Here is a 17,829-nt window from a genome sequence, read left to right as displayed (position 1 = left end):
GACCTCCAAAATTTGAGTGTGACGGGAGTGGGAGTCACTCTGAACGGAAAGAGGTTTCGTTTCAGGATACTCTTTATTTATTTTTTCAATGGTACAGGATGGGGTGGGATTTTTTTTTTCTGTGGGAGTGGGAGAGGATGGCAGTGGAAATATACTAAAATTAAAATACTGACTCTATTTCTAAACCTTTTTTTCCAGGAAATCTATGAAGCAAAAATTACATTTTTTTTAAAAAAATGTACAATAGTGGTCCAAAGTTTGGAAACACATACTCAATTAATTGCATTTTGTTGCTCCCAGTGACATGGTAATTGAAATAATTTGATTAAAAAAAAGCAAAATACGGTAAAATAAAACTGGAGGTTTGCCAAATTCAACTTTCTGCACTTTACTGTCATACAAGTGTTAAAAAAAAAAGTTTACTGGTCTTCTAATTTCCTCACTATTCTTGCAGATGGTAGATGCTGGCATCCATCTGGTAAGTGATTTTTTTCTTTCTTATTAAACGAAATACATCAGGTTGCGTATGTTGGAATTTGTAAGAAAAATGTCAGAGTAAAAATCTAAATTTTAATAAAAGTATTTAATGATGATAAAGTCCACAATCCATTTATACAAATATCGGTAAATCAGAATTTTTCAGAATTTAAGTCATTATTAACTAACGTCATTCATATGACTAAATAAAACTATAATAAAAGGGGAGAGCTGACACCCTTGACTAATACATACTTAATATAAGCTAAATGAGCATTGTAGTGACAACTATGACCATCGGATGGCAGTGTTTCCACACTTACAACACAGCCATTACCTACATCGATTCTAACTGAAGAATGGAAGTCAATCTTTCATGTGGCAGCAGCCATATTTACATAGACGTAGAACACAATATCCTGTTGGCCTTGAAAGGTGATTGAAAATCCGAAATAAACAGCCCATCTAGAGGTTTCCTTTTCAAAAAACGCTTGGCACTGAAAGAAAATAAAATGTTGGCTTCAAATGACTTCAGATTACAAATTGCGCGACTTTCAAGGTTGTTACCGCATACACTTATGTTTGTCTTCACATGAGGCAAAACTTTTCCACCCCCTCCTGCCCCCGACCGCTTGTTTCCAGACAGATTGTTCATGAATGTTTGAGTTTCTCCTTTTGGCTTATTATGAATAAGACATAGTCTTTGCCACGAGTCACACGAGCGAATGGATGCCTCCCAGGGACGGTCGGCTTGGGTAAAACCACAAGGGTTAGGGTGGATAAACATATGTCGCGTTTAATCACAGCCGAAAGGTGTTTTGGCTGAGTGGATGTGGCGTCCGCCGCTTTTTTTTTCTTTTTTTTCTGCCTTACAGTTGGGGAATAGTTGAGGAGTACACAAGTCTTTGATAGTTATTTCTCCTTGTCGTTATGGATACAAATCTTCAAAAAAATATCCTTAAATTAAGTTGAACATTTTGAAGGGGGGAGAAATCTGATTTTCGTGGGGATGTTCTGTACCCCTTTTTTTTAAGGCGATACCACTTTTGATATATAAAATTTCATTGAACGCAAAAGATGCTTTACCGAGTTGTTTGACTTCTGCAGTTATAGCGCCATCTACTGCAGAGGAGAACCAAGTCAGATTTTCTTTTGTTTTGAGCCTTTCACTCCCGTTGGGACAATGCGTTGCGCAGCTTGCCTTCACTTATTTGGACATTTTCAGCAGTAAAAAGTTTTGAATTTGTCTATCGTTAATTATAATATTTATTATTAATTTTATTATTTTATTTTTAAAATATTCCAAAATTCATAATATATGATTAATACCTATACAGACATGTTTTTCCATTTGCTGTCATTCGAAAATCACATCACATGTTCTTCAAGGCTCGGTTAACAACCAATCACAGCTCACCTGTGGATCATGTGACGTTCGCAAGTTGCGCGTGTTTGTTATTGTTGACAAAGTGGCAAAATGTTTTTAAATGTATTAATTTTACATGAAAATGTATTCAGTCAACAGAATAATTGTAGTCTAAATGATAACTTTTATTCTGTGAAAATGGTTAAATAAGGACGCTTTTAGTTTAAGTATCTGTGGCTTGTATCGACAGGCTGCACAACTACCCGATACTTGAAAAAATATATGTCTCTCAACCTCAAATTTTGAAATCACAAATGTATACCTGACTTGATCGCAGAATATTGAAAAAGTTGCGATATTCTGCAAAATGAAACCTTAACATTGCGGATTCGCATTATTTTTTTCTTTTTGCTGCCTCAAATTTGCAACTAAATCCCGACTTTTTCCTCACAGTTGCAATTCACATTTTATCCTGTCCATAAACGTAATGTTTGCAAAGAAAACATGCGCGTTCCTGCCACGTAGAGCTGAGAAAGTCCAAAATCTCAAGCTCCCCATTGATCCTGTTTTTGGCAACACATATGACAATCGGGTTACGCTTCTCAAATTCCCACATCCTCTACGAACGGAGCTCAGGAAGCCTTCGGGCCCGGCTCGGTCACGGCGGGTCACCGTGGGCTCGCAATCACTCCCAGACGTCTTTTTTTTTTTTTTTTTTTCTCACAGATGCCGATTGTGGAAACGAGAGGCCTCTTTTTGACTCCCCTCGGGGAGGCCATATTAGCACGGGCTAGGAAAATAAACTTGCGCTGGACCTGCATTTATTGGGATAAGAAGTGATGCTAACAACTTTAGCAATGATAACATCTGTACATATTTGGATGGTCCTTCTGTACATGGTGTGCAAAACACTCCAACTTAAGATACGCACGTCACTCTTGAAACAGTCTTACAAAAATACATACATGTTGGTGTTTTGTGTGAAAAAAAAAAATAGAATCTTTACAGCTGAACTCAGTTTGGCTTTAGCGAAAAGTGCAGGTTTGAAATACTGAATAATCAGATAGATGCATTCAAAAGTTTAGACAAGCTAAAATTCTCACCTTTTTTTTCTCCTAATTTTGTTTGCTTTTAAGGCGTAATAATTTGTTATTTCGGATTTTTTCTTTCCTTCAACCACTCAAATTGATCAGTGGCATCAGATCTATTCATACGTATGGAGGTTCAATTTATTGACACCCTCAAAAAATTAAAAAATGCTATGGTGTGTCTTCGTAGCTTGTGAGCTTGGTCTCTACCGCCATCTACTGTCTTGAGGTGAAACACAAGTCAACAAAGAATTTTGTGTTTGCTGACGTAGTTTGACCGCCGCTCGACGGAATGTTGCAAATATCGCAGCAAAATTAGTGTCATAAATCCTATCAAAATGCATCACAACAAATGTAATTATAATGGTTTTATATGGTCCAAAATTTGGACAATGAATATTTTTGTACACAAAATCTCGCACGTCCAGCCGCAATCACATAGAAGTGTCAGAATCGTTACGTTTTGAAATTTTACATGTTTTAATATCTGCTGGAAATTCTAGCTCCTTAGTTTTTTTTTATTTTTTTTTTTACCATTGATTCTTTTATGATATCATTAAAAAAATCAAAGGAATTTCCATCTTATGTAACATAATGCCACAAGGGTTAAAAGTTTAAAGCAGGACAGTTTTTCGCTAGAGAATTTCGATGCTATGCAATATAAGCTAAGAAATAAAGTCTTTTAGCTTTCAGTTTGCTGCTGCTAATTTAGCATAAATGGCTAGCTCATCAATTTTTATTATAATTCAATTCATTTAATTTTTGAAAGGATTGAAAGCTTAGCTTATATTAGCATATTAGCTTACTGTATCTTCACCAAATACTTAAAGACTTCTTGCTTCAAGGAAACGAATTGACAATGTTCTTGTGAACTTTGATTTAAAACATTTAAACAAACACAAGTTGCAGGCTACTGTAGTCGTCGTAGTACTCCAACAACAGTCCAGTATTCATGGTCCTTGAATAACGTTCACGATTACTACCGGTAAAGCACTTTATAAAAGTGGACATGTTTTGTGAAATACGTGAGCATAAATATGGTAAATACACCGTCGTCGTCGCAGTGTTTTGTGAGAAAGTCTCTCCTATGTACGCACTGTGACCATTCGCTTGTGAAATATTCACAACGCTGAGCGACCGCTCAAAAGTTGATGACACAATGAGGCTAAATGAATAATGAGTACATCCGCGGGCGTGTTTCGACGGAGAATTAATCGTCACGAACACGCTTTCCTGTTTTTACCACTCCCGGGATGGACGCGAGTGCTCGTCTCCTGTCATTTCCTTTGACAGCCGGTTGTCTTCTTTTCCACCGCGTGTCACCGTCCCGCCCTTTTATCTGGAATCGTGACGTTAACTCGCAGTTCAAATGCATCCAAGGCAACTTGTCCGTTCCTTTGAAACCGTTTTTCCTAGTTGCCTCTGCCAGGTTCATGCAAGGCGGTATCAGCAGTCCGAGTATATATCTGAAAATCTGTCATAATAATGCGTTTTATTTTGGAAGGCTAACTGTTTACAATAGTGTCGGAGTGCCAAGTGTTCAGTCGCTGTCTTTCCTCAGGCTGCGGTCGGTGACCAGGTTGTTGGGCTCGGGGCTTTTGCACTGGACGCTGGTGCCGTTCATTGCTCCGATGCTGCTCAGCTGGCTGTCCGAGTAGCACCAGCAACACAAACACGACTGCGAGGGACATGTGGAGAGAGAGGACACAGATCGTTTGAGAAAAATGGAGGGGGGGGTTTGCAGAGGTCTTTCTGTGGCTGGCTTAGGCTCGCCTCAAGGCATGTTTTGTCTCAAGCCGGGCCCCCCCGCCCCCTTTGACAGTTCTCAGCGGTTTGAAAACAATGTGAATTCATAAATCATCGTACGTGTCGCATATGGAACGTCATTAGCCGCGTCAAACTACATTAGCTTGGCTCGCATTTCCCTCCAACGTTGGACATTTGTTGATAAATATTTAGATCGAATATTTCGGTACAGTGGACCCCCGCCATATGACATTAAACGTTCCTGGCTTGGGATCGCAAGGCGAAATCGTCGCATGGCGGGCTGTGCTAATTAGCTCGTGCGGGCAAAAACCCAGGTAGAAACATTAACATTTTATACACATATTAAAAATTATTGACAAAATAGTATAGCAAGTACTATTTGTACATAATATACATGTATATAATTAAATAACGTCATAAATAAAAAAATATATAAAGGACGTGACCTAAGCTAGTTACAACCATATTCCTTAGCGAGGGTAACGATGCGCATGCCTTCTTCGTATTTCCTGATTATCTTCATAGGAATCATCTACTTACTTCTCCATTTAACATCACTAGCAATCTTGGGACCCATGGCTAACCAATTAAACTTTGAATTAAACACGAAATTGCACTCACACGAGATCAAATCATTATCAAGTCACTGCTAGCACTGCTATCTGCTAATTTTGGCGCCAGCGCTAATTTCTGGCAACAGGCAGAAGTACAATTTCAGAGTAATTCAATAATTTTTTTCATTATCTTAATTAGCATAATTAGCAATTGAGCTTTATTTCAGGACAACGTAGTGTTGTTGACGTTGGTGATGGGTTAAGGCAGCAGATATGCTTCAAAATAAAAGCTAATCGACGTTTATAAGTTATTTGAGAAAGAAAGATTTATTTTGATGTAGGCCTTCTCATCACATGTCGACGCCATGCGTAGCATGAACACTTACTGCTGTGGTTAGCTTGCTAGCTTTTTGAACCAAGGAATTATTTAAAGATTCATTTCATCCCCAGTTAGCCGGAGTTCATCCAACGATGGGGCCTTAAATCGAAATTGAATTTTACTGAACTGGTAGCTTTCATCCAATTTCCATCAATGTTCTATCAGCGGAAGTACTTTACCTTAAAGCAATTTTTGAACTTTTTGCTGACAAAGTAGAGGATGATGGGGTTGATGCAGGAGTTGATCGTTGCGAGGTTGATGCTTAGGTAGTCCATGACCAAAAGGAAACTGAAAATATAGTAAAAAGCGATACAGTCGAGTAACATAAAATCTCATCCCTTGACTTCCGGTCCATGGTAGTCTTCTGACTCACTTGTACAGCTCGCAGCGCGTCTCGTCATTCGGGTTGGAAAACATCTTCTTTAAGATTCTGCTGAGGTGAAGCGGGAACCAGCAGAGGGCGAATATGAAAACCAGGCAGAAGACGGCCTTGGCCACTTCTCTTCTCTGCAGTTAGAGGGCAAAAATATAACGTTTTCCCATTAGAGCAAAGTGGCCTCAAAGCCACAGAAGTTAGTATCAGATGAGCAATGGCTCTATTAAAAGTTCTGCGTTGAAACACTCCGTTGCTTAGAAAATCCAAGGTTTGATTCTCTTAAGATCCCATCCAAACTGACAACACTTTACTTTGTTGAGTTCTTTGGCGAAATTTGGATATATTCACCCATCAAATATCTGTTTTGTAACTATAGCTACTTATATGTATATCTATTGCTATCAAACAAGCTATTCCACGTCTTATTTCTTGCCATCCATCCCCTGTTTATAATGCTAATGAATTTGCTACTGCAGTGAGTATCTACTGTTTGTGTTTTGCCGTCTGTTCGTCATGTTAACGATTGTGCCGCTATGCTACCTATGTCTTAGGGTAAACTATCACGTTAACGACTGTACTTCCCCTATGATTCCGACACTTGGGCTCGGTACCTTGCTTATCTAAATCTTTCTATTCGTTTATCTCTCTGTCCACCATGCAAACTATGGTGCTAACCTTTGTGCCGCTATGCTAGCTATGGCTTAGGGTAAACTATCACGTTAACGACTGTACTTCCTGTATGATTCCGACACTTTGGCTCGGTACCTTGCTAATCTAAATCTTTCTATTCGTTTATCTCTCTGTCCACCATGCAAACTATGGTGCTAACCTTTGTGCTAACTACCATGCTAGCTATTTCGAAAGCCATAGATTCATTTGTGTCTTGTTATCTAGTTGCTATCTACTACGCTAACTATATTGCTAGATATTTTGCCATTTTTTAAGATGTGTTTTGCGATCAATCTTGCAATCTACTGTGCTAGCTGACTACTGAGCTAGCTATTCCGCAAGACACTCCTCGAGCTGTCCTTTTGCCGAACTATCTCTGTCGTCACTTTACAGCAACACCTTATTGCCGTTTACATTCTTGCATTTTGTTTCTTATGCGCTTTTTTATCTCTACCTTGTGTGAAAAAAATGAACCACTGGGCCTAGGGTTGGAAGCCATAAAGCACTGAAAATTAATAATAGCTTTAGAAAACCCTTAGCCTTTTTATCTAATTATTTCTAAGCGTATGTGAGGGTTTGTTGACGGGTTGAGATGGTAGATAAGAAGTCTGAGGTTTGCAAAAGTAGCAAGGAGTCAGGAAGTGGGGTCTCAGGTCTGTCCAACCTGTTTGAGGTGCTCGCTCAGGGCAATCCGCAGACTGCCGTTCCTGTTGTTGAGCATTTCGCAGGTCATCAGGGTGTAGAAGATGGCCGTGCACGTTAGCGGTACGCAGAAATAGAAACCAAACAGCCACCAGTCTTTCGCATCCTTGTAGAACTGGGAAGAAACAGTCGCACACACGGCCACTATTTTTAATCTGAGTAAGGCATATGAAGTTACGTTTTGTTTATTAATGTAAGGAGTAAAACGAAAAAGTCAATAATCAGACAAATGAACAGACACGGAGATAAAGAACAGATGCAAAGGTGTCCACGTATGTACAGTAATCGTGTTTGTAATAATTTACTTCCCACTACTGCATGTTGCACCAGTCTACAGCCTCAGAATCTGCTGTAAGGGTTTTTCTTTTGATTTTATTATTATTATTACGGTATTTTTTAAATGTTTTTTCTACTGTCTGAGAGTGATTACTCCATTAGGCCGCATATGGATTAAATCTGAACTTGGCCTCAGGTTTTGCGGCTTCGAATTTCAGGACTTGGTAATTGTATTCGGCCTGTAATCAACTGTGGCCGTAGGGTGGGGGTTGGGCCTCAAAACCGAAACTCTGCAGTCTGCAGAACCCCCCCAATCTACAGTCAATCCAGGCAAGCAGGTGTGCCGCTTATCTTTTGAAAATTCTTTGTCCAGTCAAAACGAAAGTCTTCCGATACCGTTTTTAAGACCAAGCAAATCTGCGCGCCGAGTCAAAACCAAACGTTCGTTTTGATAAAAGTGGGATGACGACCTACCAGCATGAAGTTTGACTTGGGAATCAGCATGCAGGTGCGCAGGGATTCGTTCCGGTAGTTGAAGCTGACCATGTCGAAACCCACCGCTTCTGGGATGGCCAGCACCATCGACAGGACCCAAATGGAAAGGATTTCCACGACGGTAAAGAGGGGGATACCGACGCCTTGGACTCGACTCCAAGATGCGACAGCTCTGTACCTGTCACACGGGAACAAATGGAGAGCTGATTGGGTTCTCAGTCCACACCTTAGCCCAGACCAAATGCGGTCTTTGCATTCATTGCTAATTGCAAGAAGGAAATTGCGCGGTAAATTTTTACCTATAGGAATCATTCGTAAAAACGTCACAAGCCATGATCGTAAAACAGATTAATACAATTCCAAAGTCCAGTAAAGTATCCAGTGATCCCTCGTTTTTTGCGGTTAAAAGGGACCGGAATCACCACCGCCATAAGTGAAAAACCGCACGGTAGCATCAACCCCACATGTTGGTACCTGACTTTTTTTTTAATGTAAAAAGTATTTATACATTATATATTTGAGGTCGCGGCTGTGAATAGCACGTCCGCCTCACAGTTCAAAGGTCCCGGTTCAATTCACTCCTGTGTGGAGTTTGCATGTTCTCCCCGAGCCTGCGTGGGTTATCTGTGGGCACTCCGGCTTCCTCCCACTCCCTAAAAATATGCATGGCAGGTGAATTGGACATACTAAATTGTCCAAAAACAAGCATGGCAGGTAGGGCTGCACAATTGATATCCTTTTTGCGGAGACATACTAAATTGTCCTTAGGTGTGATTGGGCGCGTGATTGGTCGTTTGTCTCTGTGTGCCCTGCGATTGGCTGGCAGCCAGTTCAGGGTGTCCGCCGCCTACTGCCCGAAACCAGCTGAGATAGGCGCCAGTAAGCCTGCGACCCCTGTGGGGCTATAGAAAACGGATGGATGGATATTTAAGGGCACTCCTCCAAGACACGTGATTGGCCCCCGGCATGAGTAGTTACAATTCCTGGGCGGGAGTAAATTACAACTTCTTCATCTCCCTCATGAAACTCAAGGACGCTAACAAATTTTTCTCTCTCTCTGCGTAAACTGCAGCGCATTAAGCAGCAGCGCTATAAACTGTCGAGTCAGCGCGGCCCCATCAAACTTTCAAGAATCCATGCGGGGAGACGATCAATTGTTTATTTAAACGATCTAATATTTATTTACGTGACGCCGCCGAACAGACCCTGGCCTCCGTCTTTGGTGGAGACGGGGGGTCCGCCCGTCGGCTTGTTTGCTTGTTTGTTTCATTAATAGAAAAGCGCTTGTCGAAAATGTTTTAGTAAAATCAAGCATCAAGATTTCATGGCCAAAACAATATATTTTTCATGGCGCATTTGAATCTCTCTGTTCGACAACATGGCGGCATGTATATTTTACGACGCGCTAAACGAATCTGCCTTTTTTCAAAAGAAACATAGAGGTACATATGTACGGTATGTTTGGAAAAATAGACGCGTAAGAGTGTATTTATTCCACACGTACTGCATTTGTATATTGTCAGTTTTTTGCACTACCTGTTTTGATAACTTACAACTGTGAGTACAAAAAAAAACAGAAAACGTCTCAAATATTTTCCCCTTTATTAATTTAACTCCTACTAGGTTTAACTCATACTCCAAACCTTTAAAAAAAAAAAAACAGATAAACTTAACATTCATAGCTTATGCACAACTTATTTTAAGAGAAAGTCCATTTATTTTGACATTTTTAGCAGTAGTTATTATTTTGTCTAGATGTCATTTGATGACTGAATTTCTATCTTTAAAACTACATTTTCTACTTGTTGTCGACTGGATATGAATGCGAATTATTGAGACATATATATATATATATATATATATATATATATATATATATATATATATATATATATAAATCATGTATATAATGTATATAAAAATATTAATTGCAAAACAAAAACAATTATCAATAATAATATATCACATAGTTATAAAATATAGAAATATAAATATGTGTGTATGTTATATATATATATAAATATATATAAAATGTATATAAAAATATTAATCGCAAAACAAAAACAAATATCAATAACAATATATCATGTAGTTATAAAATGTTACTACTTTTTTATATATTTATTCTCAAGTGTTAGGTAAGTGTTAGGTAAAAAGAGTGGCTAAAAATGGCTGTTACTTAAACGGTTAATTATAAACCATTTTATTTTCATTTATTTTTTAAATTTGAATTGAACACTTTTTTTAACTGCTAAAAATGGCAAAATTAGTGTACTATCCCTTTAAATGCTACAGTTAATTTGTTAGGAGCAATTGTAAAGATTGTACATCACAGTTTTTTTGAAATGAGGAATTAATCAAATTAATTCGATTTATTTCTCAACCCTACCTCGTACTAGGAAACACACACACGCACACACACACACACAGCTATATTTTGGCCATGTTTCATTTTCCCTCTCTACTAAGTAACAGACGAAAAAAGCTTGGCAAAATAAATACAAAGTACAAATATCAGTGCACAAATATACTGTGCATATTAAATAAAAGTTGTTAGTAAATACATTCTCGCGCAGATATTTGAAAAATATATCCAAGTACACTGCGTGCATATTTTCACGTTATATTACAGAGTCCATCTTTAATTTCCTGGGGACTTACGCTCGCATTGACCTCAAACTAACCCCGCTCCATCTTTTTTTTTTATCGAACCAGCTTTTGTGAAAACAAGCCCTCAAACGCATCATCTCTCCGTTTCCCATAATAGAAGGCCGTTAAACCAGAGCCTCTTATCTGGCCGGTTGTGTCTGCCGCACTCGGCACTCGTCATTATTTTTTCCACGGGGTGGAGAGCGCCTATTAACGACCGCAGGCAGAGGGGAATTTGACCTCGCCGCCTTTGCTCTTAAGACCGCTTTGGACGCTATACGTTACATCCGCGATGCATATTTCATGTACTTAATGTTGCGAAAATAGCGAGCCATTAATCTGTAATGGAAGTTTCCAACAAAAACAAAACAATCATTAATCATCCCCTCACTGATAATGCGCAATTAGTCCGCGCTTCCTAAAACGTGAGGACCTCATGGAATCATAACAGAGCACAAGCGTCTTATGATTTATTGCGGGTCTTTTTATTGTGGTAAAATAATGTATTTGGTCCATGTCATTTTAACATAATTTCATGATAACTTAAAGGTGATGATTTTATAAAATACTATTATCTAGAGCCCAACTGATTTTTTTTAAGCTGATTTATAGGAAAAAAAATAATGAATTGGCCAAATAATTAATTCATATTCCACAATATTAATTTAGTTATTAGGCTGATTTATAGCAAAAAAAATTTGATTAATTGTCCAAATAATTAATTCATATTCCACAATATTAATTTAGTTATTAGGCTGATTTATAGCAAAAAAATAGATTAATTGGCCAAATAATTAATTCATATTCCACAATATTAATTTAGTTATTAGGCTGATTTATAGCAAAAAAATTTTGATTAATTGGCCAAATAATTAATTCATATTCCACAATATTAATTTAGTTATTAGGCTGATTTATAGCAAAAAAAAATAGATTAATTGGCCAAATAATTAATTCATATTCCACAATATTAATCAGGATACCATGTTTAGAAATTCTGCGTAGAAGATATTATTGTAAAGAAAAAGATTTTGACTTGCCTGTCAACTCATTCAGTTTTATGGAAACTTTTCAAAATAGTAATAAGGATAATAAATAATAACATTCTGGATAAGTATGTTTTTTTTTTATAGAGAAGAGCTGACACCCTTGACTAATATAAGACAATTGAGCACTGTAGTGATGACTGTGACCATCGGACGGCAGTGTTTCCACATTTACAACACAGCTATTATTCACATTAATTCTAACTGAAGAATGGAAGTCAATCTTTCAGAATGCATTGTGTGGCTCGATCCATTCAATTAATAAATTCAGAAGACCATTAACCCTTTTCGTATCTGCTTTTGTTACCGGCAGTCGACAAATTCCGACTCACCTTATGAATGTCACGTGACCAAACTCTGAAAATAGGCCGTGATGGGTTGGTAATTTCTGCGGCTACCTATGAACTACTATGTACCTGAAACTACCTAAACCTTGCGTTTTTACAACTCTGACCTGTCGACGCTGAGGGCGCACAGGTTCAGGACGGTGATGCCCACGGAGGCTTTCTGCAGGAAGGGAACCAGCTTGCAGAGGAACAGGCCAAAGTCGTTGTCGTAAAACGGCCACCGTGATGCAAGTAGCTGCAATAGAAAAGATCACATCGCATTTGTGAGTTTCGCAAATCCCCGGAACTCCGGGATAAACTTTGCAATCGCTAATGGACTTTGGGGATCCGCGAATATGTTTCTGACTCGGGGCGCAAAAAGCTAGCTTTGAAAAGAATGCATGCTGGTGAGCAACACAAGCGACAACTAAGTATCGTATTTTCCGTAGCATAAAGCGCAAATAAAAGCCTTTAATTTCCTCCAAAATCTAAAGTTCACCCAACAATCCGGTGCAACGTGTGAGTACACTTAGTACCAAAATCTGTAAAATGTTTATCTGCTCCTCCTCTTGACGGACTGGCACAGGACGTACGCTGGCAGCGATTAAACCCGTCGGAGAATATTACGTAATTACGTACGCTGGCAACAATTAACCAATCCAAAACCATTACATAATGCGTACGGAATGTACGATAGGAGCAATAAACGATTCAGAGAACATTAGTTCCGTTCCTTATTATTGTGCTTATATTTGAGCTAGCGGCCAACATATGACATTTGCAAGCCTTTGATTGGCTTAGCCTGGACTCCCATGATGCAAAAATCTTCAAAAGTAATATCACCGTATTTTCCACGCTATAAGGCGCACCGGATTATAAGGCGCACCCTCAATTAATACCATATTTTAAAACCTTTTCCATATATAAGGTGCACCGGATTATAAGGCGCACACTCAATTAATGACATATTTTAAAACCTTTTCAATCACAATACAGTGATACTCAAAGTAATAACAATCATAACTCAAATAATAACTCTAAACTAACTCAGTCAATATTAGCAACCTTGTTCAACTGTAAACACACAAAAGAAACAGGTAATATCAGTTATTCCCCATCTACGAATCCCAATCTCAATATTCATCCATATACAAGGCGCACCTGATTATAAGGCGCACCATCAATTTTTAAAAAGAAATTAAGGTTTTTAGCTGCGCCTTATAATGCGGAAAACACGGTAGTCTATTTATGACATAAATATTTCAATTTCATAACTACATACATTTACAGTGTAGTAACTTTTGCTATTATTGCATTTTTACAATTTTTGTACATACAGGTGGCCCCCTAAAAAAAAAAAAGAAATGATATTTTTATGATTATGGCTAGAGCCACTGAACATTTTGAGAGGGTTGAAAGTAAATATACATTTGTATTTGACAAAGTTATCACCCTTTCAAAGTCAGCCCAAATTGGGTGATAATAAATCCAGGCTAGTAAAAAATCCCCGTACACTCAGGGGTTAAGGGGATACGAGATACATTAAGTCTAAGATAAGGGAAGGATCAGGATGATCCTATTGTTTATGCCAGCTGTTTAAGTTTTCCCACAGGCGAGAGGAAAGGCGCCCGCGTCACTCTTTTTACTCTACGAGAGCCTCGATTATTTTGGGCTCCGTCGTTACAACTCAGAGGAAGAGGACGTAGAAGGGGCTTTAAAATTGTCCCGCCGTCATTGTTTGGGCATCGTCAGCTTCCCCTTTTTTTTTTTTCTCCACCCCACATGAAAAAGGTCACTCTGACACGCTGTTGTACGTTTATCATTTCCAAAATGTTAACCCCTCGGAGATCCGTATTGCTTATTTGATTTGCTTGTTTTGAAGGCTTTTAGTGTTAAATTGACTATGTAAAGACATATATTTCTTTTCAAAGTAACAACCGTATCTCATTGTAAACAAAATAATCTTGACGTATACTGTATTGTATACATACAGTATAAACAAAGACGTATAAGATTTATCAATATGTGTTGCTTGCTGTAAGCCGTAAAAAGTAGGATTACAGCAGATATGTAGGTTATATATCTGTTAAATTTATTACGTAACACCCACAAAAAAAATAAAAAATGCCATGCGCTGTCATTAACATTCACTGGTCTTTACCGCCACCTACTGTCTTGAGTTGAAACACAAGTCAAAAAAAAGAATGGTCTGTTTGCTGATATAGTTTGACTGTCGTCCAATGGAATTTTGCAAAAATTACAAGAAAATCAATGTGATAAATCCTCTTAAAATGCGTCTCAAAAATTGTAATTAGAATGGTTTTATACGGTCCAAAATTTGGACATTGATTATTTTTGTACACAAAATCTTGCACGTCCAGCTGCAATCACATAGAAATGTCCGAATCGTTGCTTTTTGAAACTTTACGTGTTTTAATCAACTGTTGGAAATTTCAGCTCCCAAGTGTTTTTTTTCCCATTGATTTTTTTTTTATGATTTCACAAAATAACCCAAAGCAATTTCCGTAATTTGTAACACGATGCCACCAGGGTTAAAAAAGCGATTTATCTCCTTGGCTATTTTCATAAGGCCTCCAGATAAAGATAGTGACTAATGTCCCAGGTCAGCCGAAGGCAACACGCATGTGCAGCCGGAGCCCAGATTCCCATGTTTATTTTAGCCAAGCGTATCCCAGCGCCTCTCATCACCCATGTGGCCGCACGAAGGGGGCGGGGAGAAGATAACGGCGCCCCGACTGATTGCGCCTTCCCGTCTATTTGCGCTCTCCTCCGGCCTTCCTGTCTCTTTTAATCAGCTTGCAAAATGTACTTATGTGTTATTCCACTCTTGATGGGTGGGCAGGCACACCAGAGACTTGAATGTTTGTATACAAACAATTAAAACGTTTCTTCAAGTTGTCGAGTGCCGACATCAGGAACATGGCGAGAATTGACTTAGGAGACGTTGGAAGTAAGGCTGACGAAAAAAAAAGAAAGTCAACCAAGTCGGGTTTCCACTGCTTTGTTTTTAGCACTTAGCTTGCAAGTACGTTGAAATGTATTTGCAAGTACGTTTGGACGAGTTTGTCAGTTGTTTACTCCTCAATAGCATATCCGCGTTTCGTTTGATTTTGTGCTCTATTAAAAACCGTACAGTTGAGCAAGTGACGCATTCTCGAATAAGATTTACGATACGATTTTAGATAGCATACTTTGGGCTCAATCAGGAGGTGTCCAAACTATGGATTGAGGGCCATTTTTGGGCCGCCGTCCACATTTTTGAGGCCCGCTGCATATGTTCAAAATACATTTTCACATGGCCAACGGAGTTATTTAAAAAAATTATATATATTGGTGGTAGACACTATTAGAAATGTGAAAAAATAACTTTATTTCCCTCACTTGCGACAGAAACTTTTGATGTTCTTTTTAATAGCTACTTTACAGAGTTTATTTGCATGCTTGATTTAATTTTTTAAAAAATGGCCCTTTTATCTTTCTATTTTTCTATTTGCGGCCCTCACGGTAAAAGTTTGGACACAGCTGGTCTCGGCGAAACTCTTCAACTCACTACCACATAGTTCCCGGCGCCCAAAGACGCTGTAACATTTTCAACTGCTTTGTCTCAATATCACACGATACATTTTTGGGATTTGCCAATTGTAATCTCTACCTTGTACACGTTGATGGGAATGTCGATGACGATGTAGATGAGGTCCCCCAGGGCCAGGCTGGCAATGAGAGCGTTGGGCCCGTTCCTCATGCACTTGTGCTGGTATATGATCCTCAGCAGGGTGGCGTTGCCCACCAAGCCCACCACAAACACCAAGACGGAGATCAGCGTGTTGATATACTTGAAGTAGCCGTTGATGGAGGGGGTCACCAGGCACATGGGCGGCGGCACGGGCCTCCTCAGCACCGTGGTGTTGGACCACGCCCCCCCTTCCGGCCCCGGGCTGGGCCGCAAGGTGGAGGACTGCTGGAGATATCCCTGCCCGGGGTCGCGCTCCTCGGCTCCGCCGCTGTTTATCTGGCACATTCCTCCGGCCGCCATACAGGCCATTAGCAGCAGCGTGCGCAAGGCCGCGTCGCCCATTGTGGAACGCCGTCCGCGCTTTGATTCAGCTCCCCGGTTATCGCTAAAGCAACACACGGAAGAGACCAGGTTATTTGTTTTCTCTAATGGTGCATTTGCATGCTTTTCGGCGCCCAAACAGTTTTTTGTAAAAGGGCGCACTGATTTGATCCTCCTCTCGCTGTTCGGATAGCATTAAAACCACATAGGTTATCGGTATTATTATTATCAATAAATACCGAGTGTTTTAAAAGTCTACACACCCCTTGTCAAATGCCGACAGCCCAAGATAAATACTGAAAGTGTCTACACACACACACACACACATATATATATATATAATATATATACACACACACACACACACCAAATATCAGTCTCAGGGAAAACACCAGACTTTATTTCAAGGTATCACACCAGTACCTGTACCAGCCGCTCCCTTGTTACATTTTTATGATCATGGGCAAGAAATTACAAAGTAGAAGAAAAGAAAAATGTTCCTAATGTCAATTTTTTACCTTACCTTTTGACCTTTTACCTTATTTTATCATTTATGTTAGAGTTGAGTACCCAAACAAACTGGTATTGGTCTGAAGAATTGGACTGAAACATTGCTTTATATATATATATATATATATATATATATATATATATATATGTATATGTGTGTGTGTGTGTGTGTATGTATGTATACACACTTTGAGTATTTATCTTGGGCTGTTGGCATGTAAAAGTACTTGAAAAACCAAATTATTCAAGTTAAACATCGGAAGAGAAAATGTCAGGTTGGAAAACGTAAAGTCGAATTTTTTTCTTCCCCATTTGGCTCATTCGCAACTATTTGACTCGATCACCTGTCAAAAATCCAAAACAAGCACTCGAGCTTGAAGCGAAACGACATTTTTCCGATGACTCCGTTTCCATTGAAATCAGTGCGAAACGTCTACGGGGAAAAGGCGGCGTCCTATCGCTCGTCGCGTGAAAGAGTAGGTAAAGTTTTCAAAAGGCGTCAGCTCGACTGCCGGAGCCCTTTGCATCATGTCGCGTCTCCTTCGCCCCCGAGTCGTTCCCCTTTCAAAGTCCCGCCTGTCACCAAGTACACAAAGAACTATTTAGCAGCCAGCCCTTCAAGTAGCATCACAGTTTAGCATCAGCGCCGCGCCCGCCGGGATCCGTGACAGCACGCAAACTGATCCGCGCATCAATAATACATCCATTTTATTTATTTTTTTCACCTACCGCTCCTTATAAAATCGTCTGGCGCCCGGCCCCCTCGGAAAGCGTCAGGCAAACTTTCAGCTGAAGCCCCCAGACATCTGTATCACATCACATGAGTAATTAACGCGCTATCAAAGCCGCAGCCGGATCCCCTCTTGGTTTGAGCAAAGGCGGCCGTCTGCTCCGAGGTGCCGTCGCATTATGGCTCACGGTTTCCTGTGGAGTGTGTGTCCTCCTGCGTGCGCGTGTATATGTGTGTGTGTGTGTGTGTGTTTCAGAGCACCAGTGAGACACTTTGACTGGGTGGGATAGTAAATCTCCACCTCCCTTTGGTAACAGACCGGGCCCCCCTTTGGAAACACCCCC

The 17,829-nt window shown here is 39.5% G+C and overlaps 1 protein-coding gene and 1 long non-coding RNA gene across 3 annotated transcripts in view; one reads left to right on the top strand and one right to left on the bottom strand.

Annotated features, from left to right (window-relative positions):
- Nucleotides 1-17,829, top strand: part of LOC148421610 (uncharacterized) — a 70,284-nt gene that overhangs the window by 1,016 nt on the left and 51,439 nt on the right. The window contains exon 2 of the long non-coding RNA XR_015866208.1: nt 455-478. This is a non-coding gene — a long non-coding RNA (uncharacterized LOC148421610). The remainder of the gene's footprint in view (nt 1-454; nt 479-17,829) is intronic.
- Nucleotides 2,648-17,743, bottom strand: ednraa (endothelin receptor type Aa). 2 transcript variants are annotated; one of them, XM_088420032.1, is made up of 8 exons: nt 17,485-17,743; nt 15,844-16,309; nt 12,299-12,426; nt 8,129-8,327; nt 7,341-7,493; nt 6,005-6,138; nt 5,811-5,919; nt 2,648-4,609 (listed from the first exon to the last, which is right to left on the bottom strand). In XM_088420032.1, exons 2-8 carry the CDS (start codon nt 16,264-16,266, stop codon nt 4,472-4,474), a joined length of 1,284 nt encoding a protein of 427 aa, XP_088276158.1. In that variant the 5' UTR covers nt 16,267-16,309; nt 17,485-17,743; the 3' UTR covers nt 2,648-4,471. The 2 variants fall into 2 exon arrangements, with proteins under 2 accessions (XP_088276158.1, XP_088276157.1); XM_088420031.1 differs by lacking the exon at nt 17,485-17,743 and adding an exon at nt 17,100-17,407.

Source organism: Hippichthys cyanospilos, chromosome 7 (assembly GCF_059441005.1).
Source record: "Hippichthys cyanospilos isolate Australia breed blue-spotted pipefish chromosome 7, RoL_Hcya_1.0, whole genome shotgun sequence".
Classification (NCBI taxonomy): Eukaryota; Metazoa; Chordata; class Actinopteri; order Syngnathiformes; family Syngnathidae; genus Hippichthys; species Hippichthys cyanospilos.
This window is presented reverse-complemented; position numbering and strand designations above follow the sequence as displayed.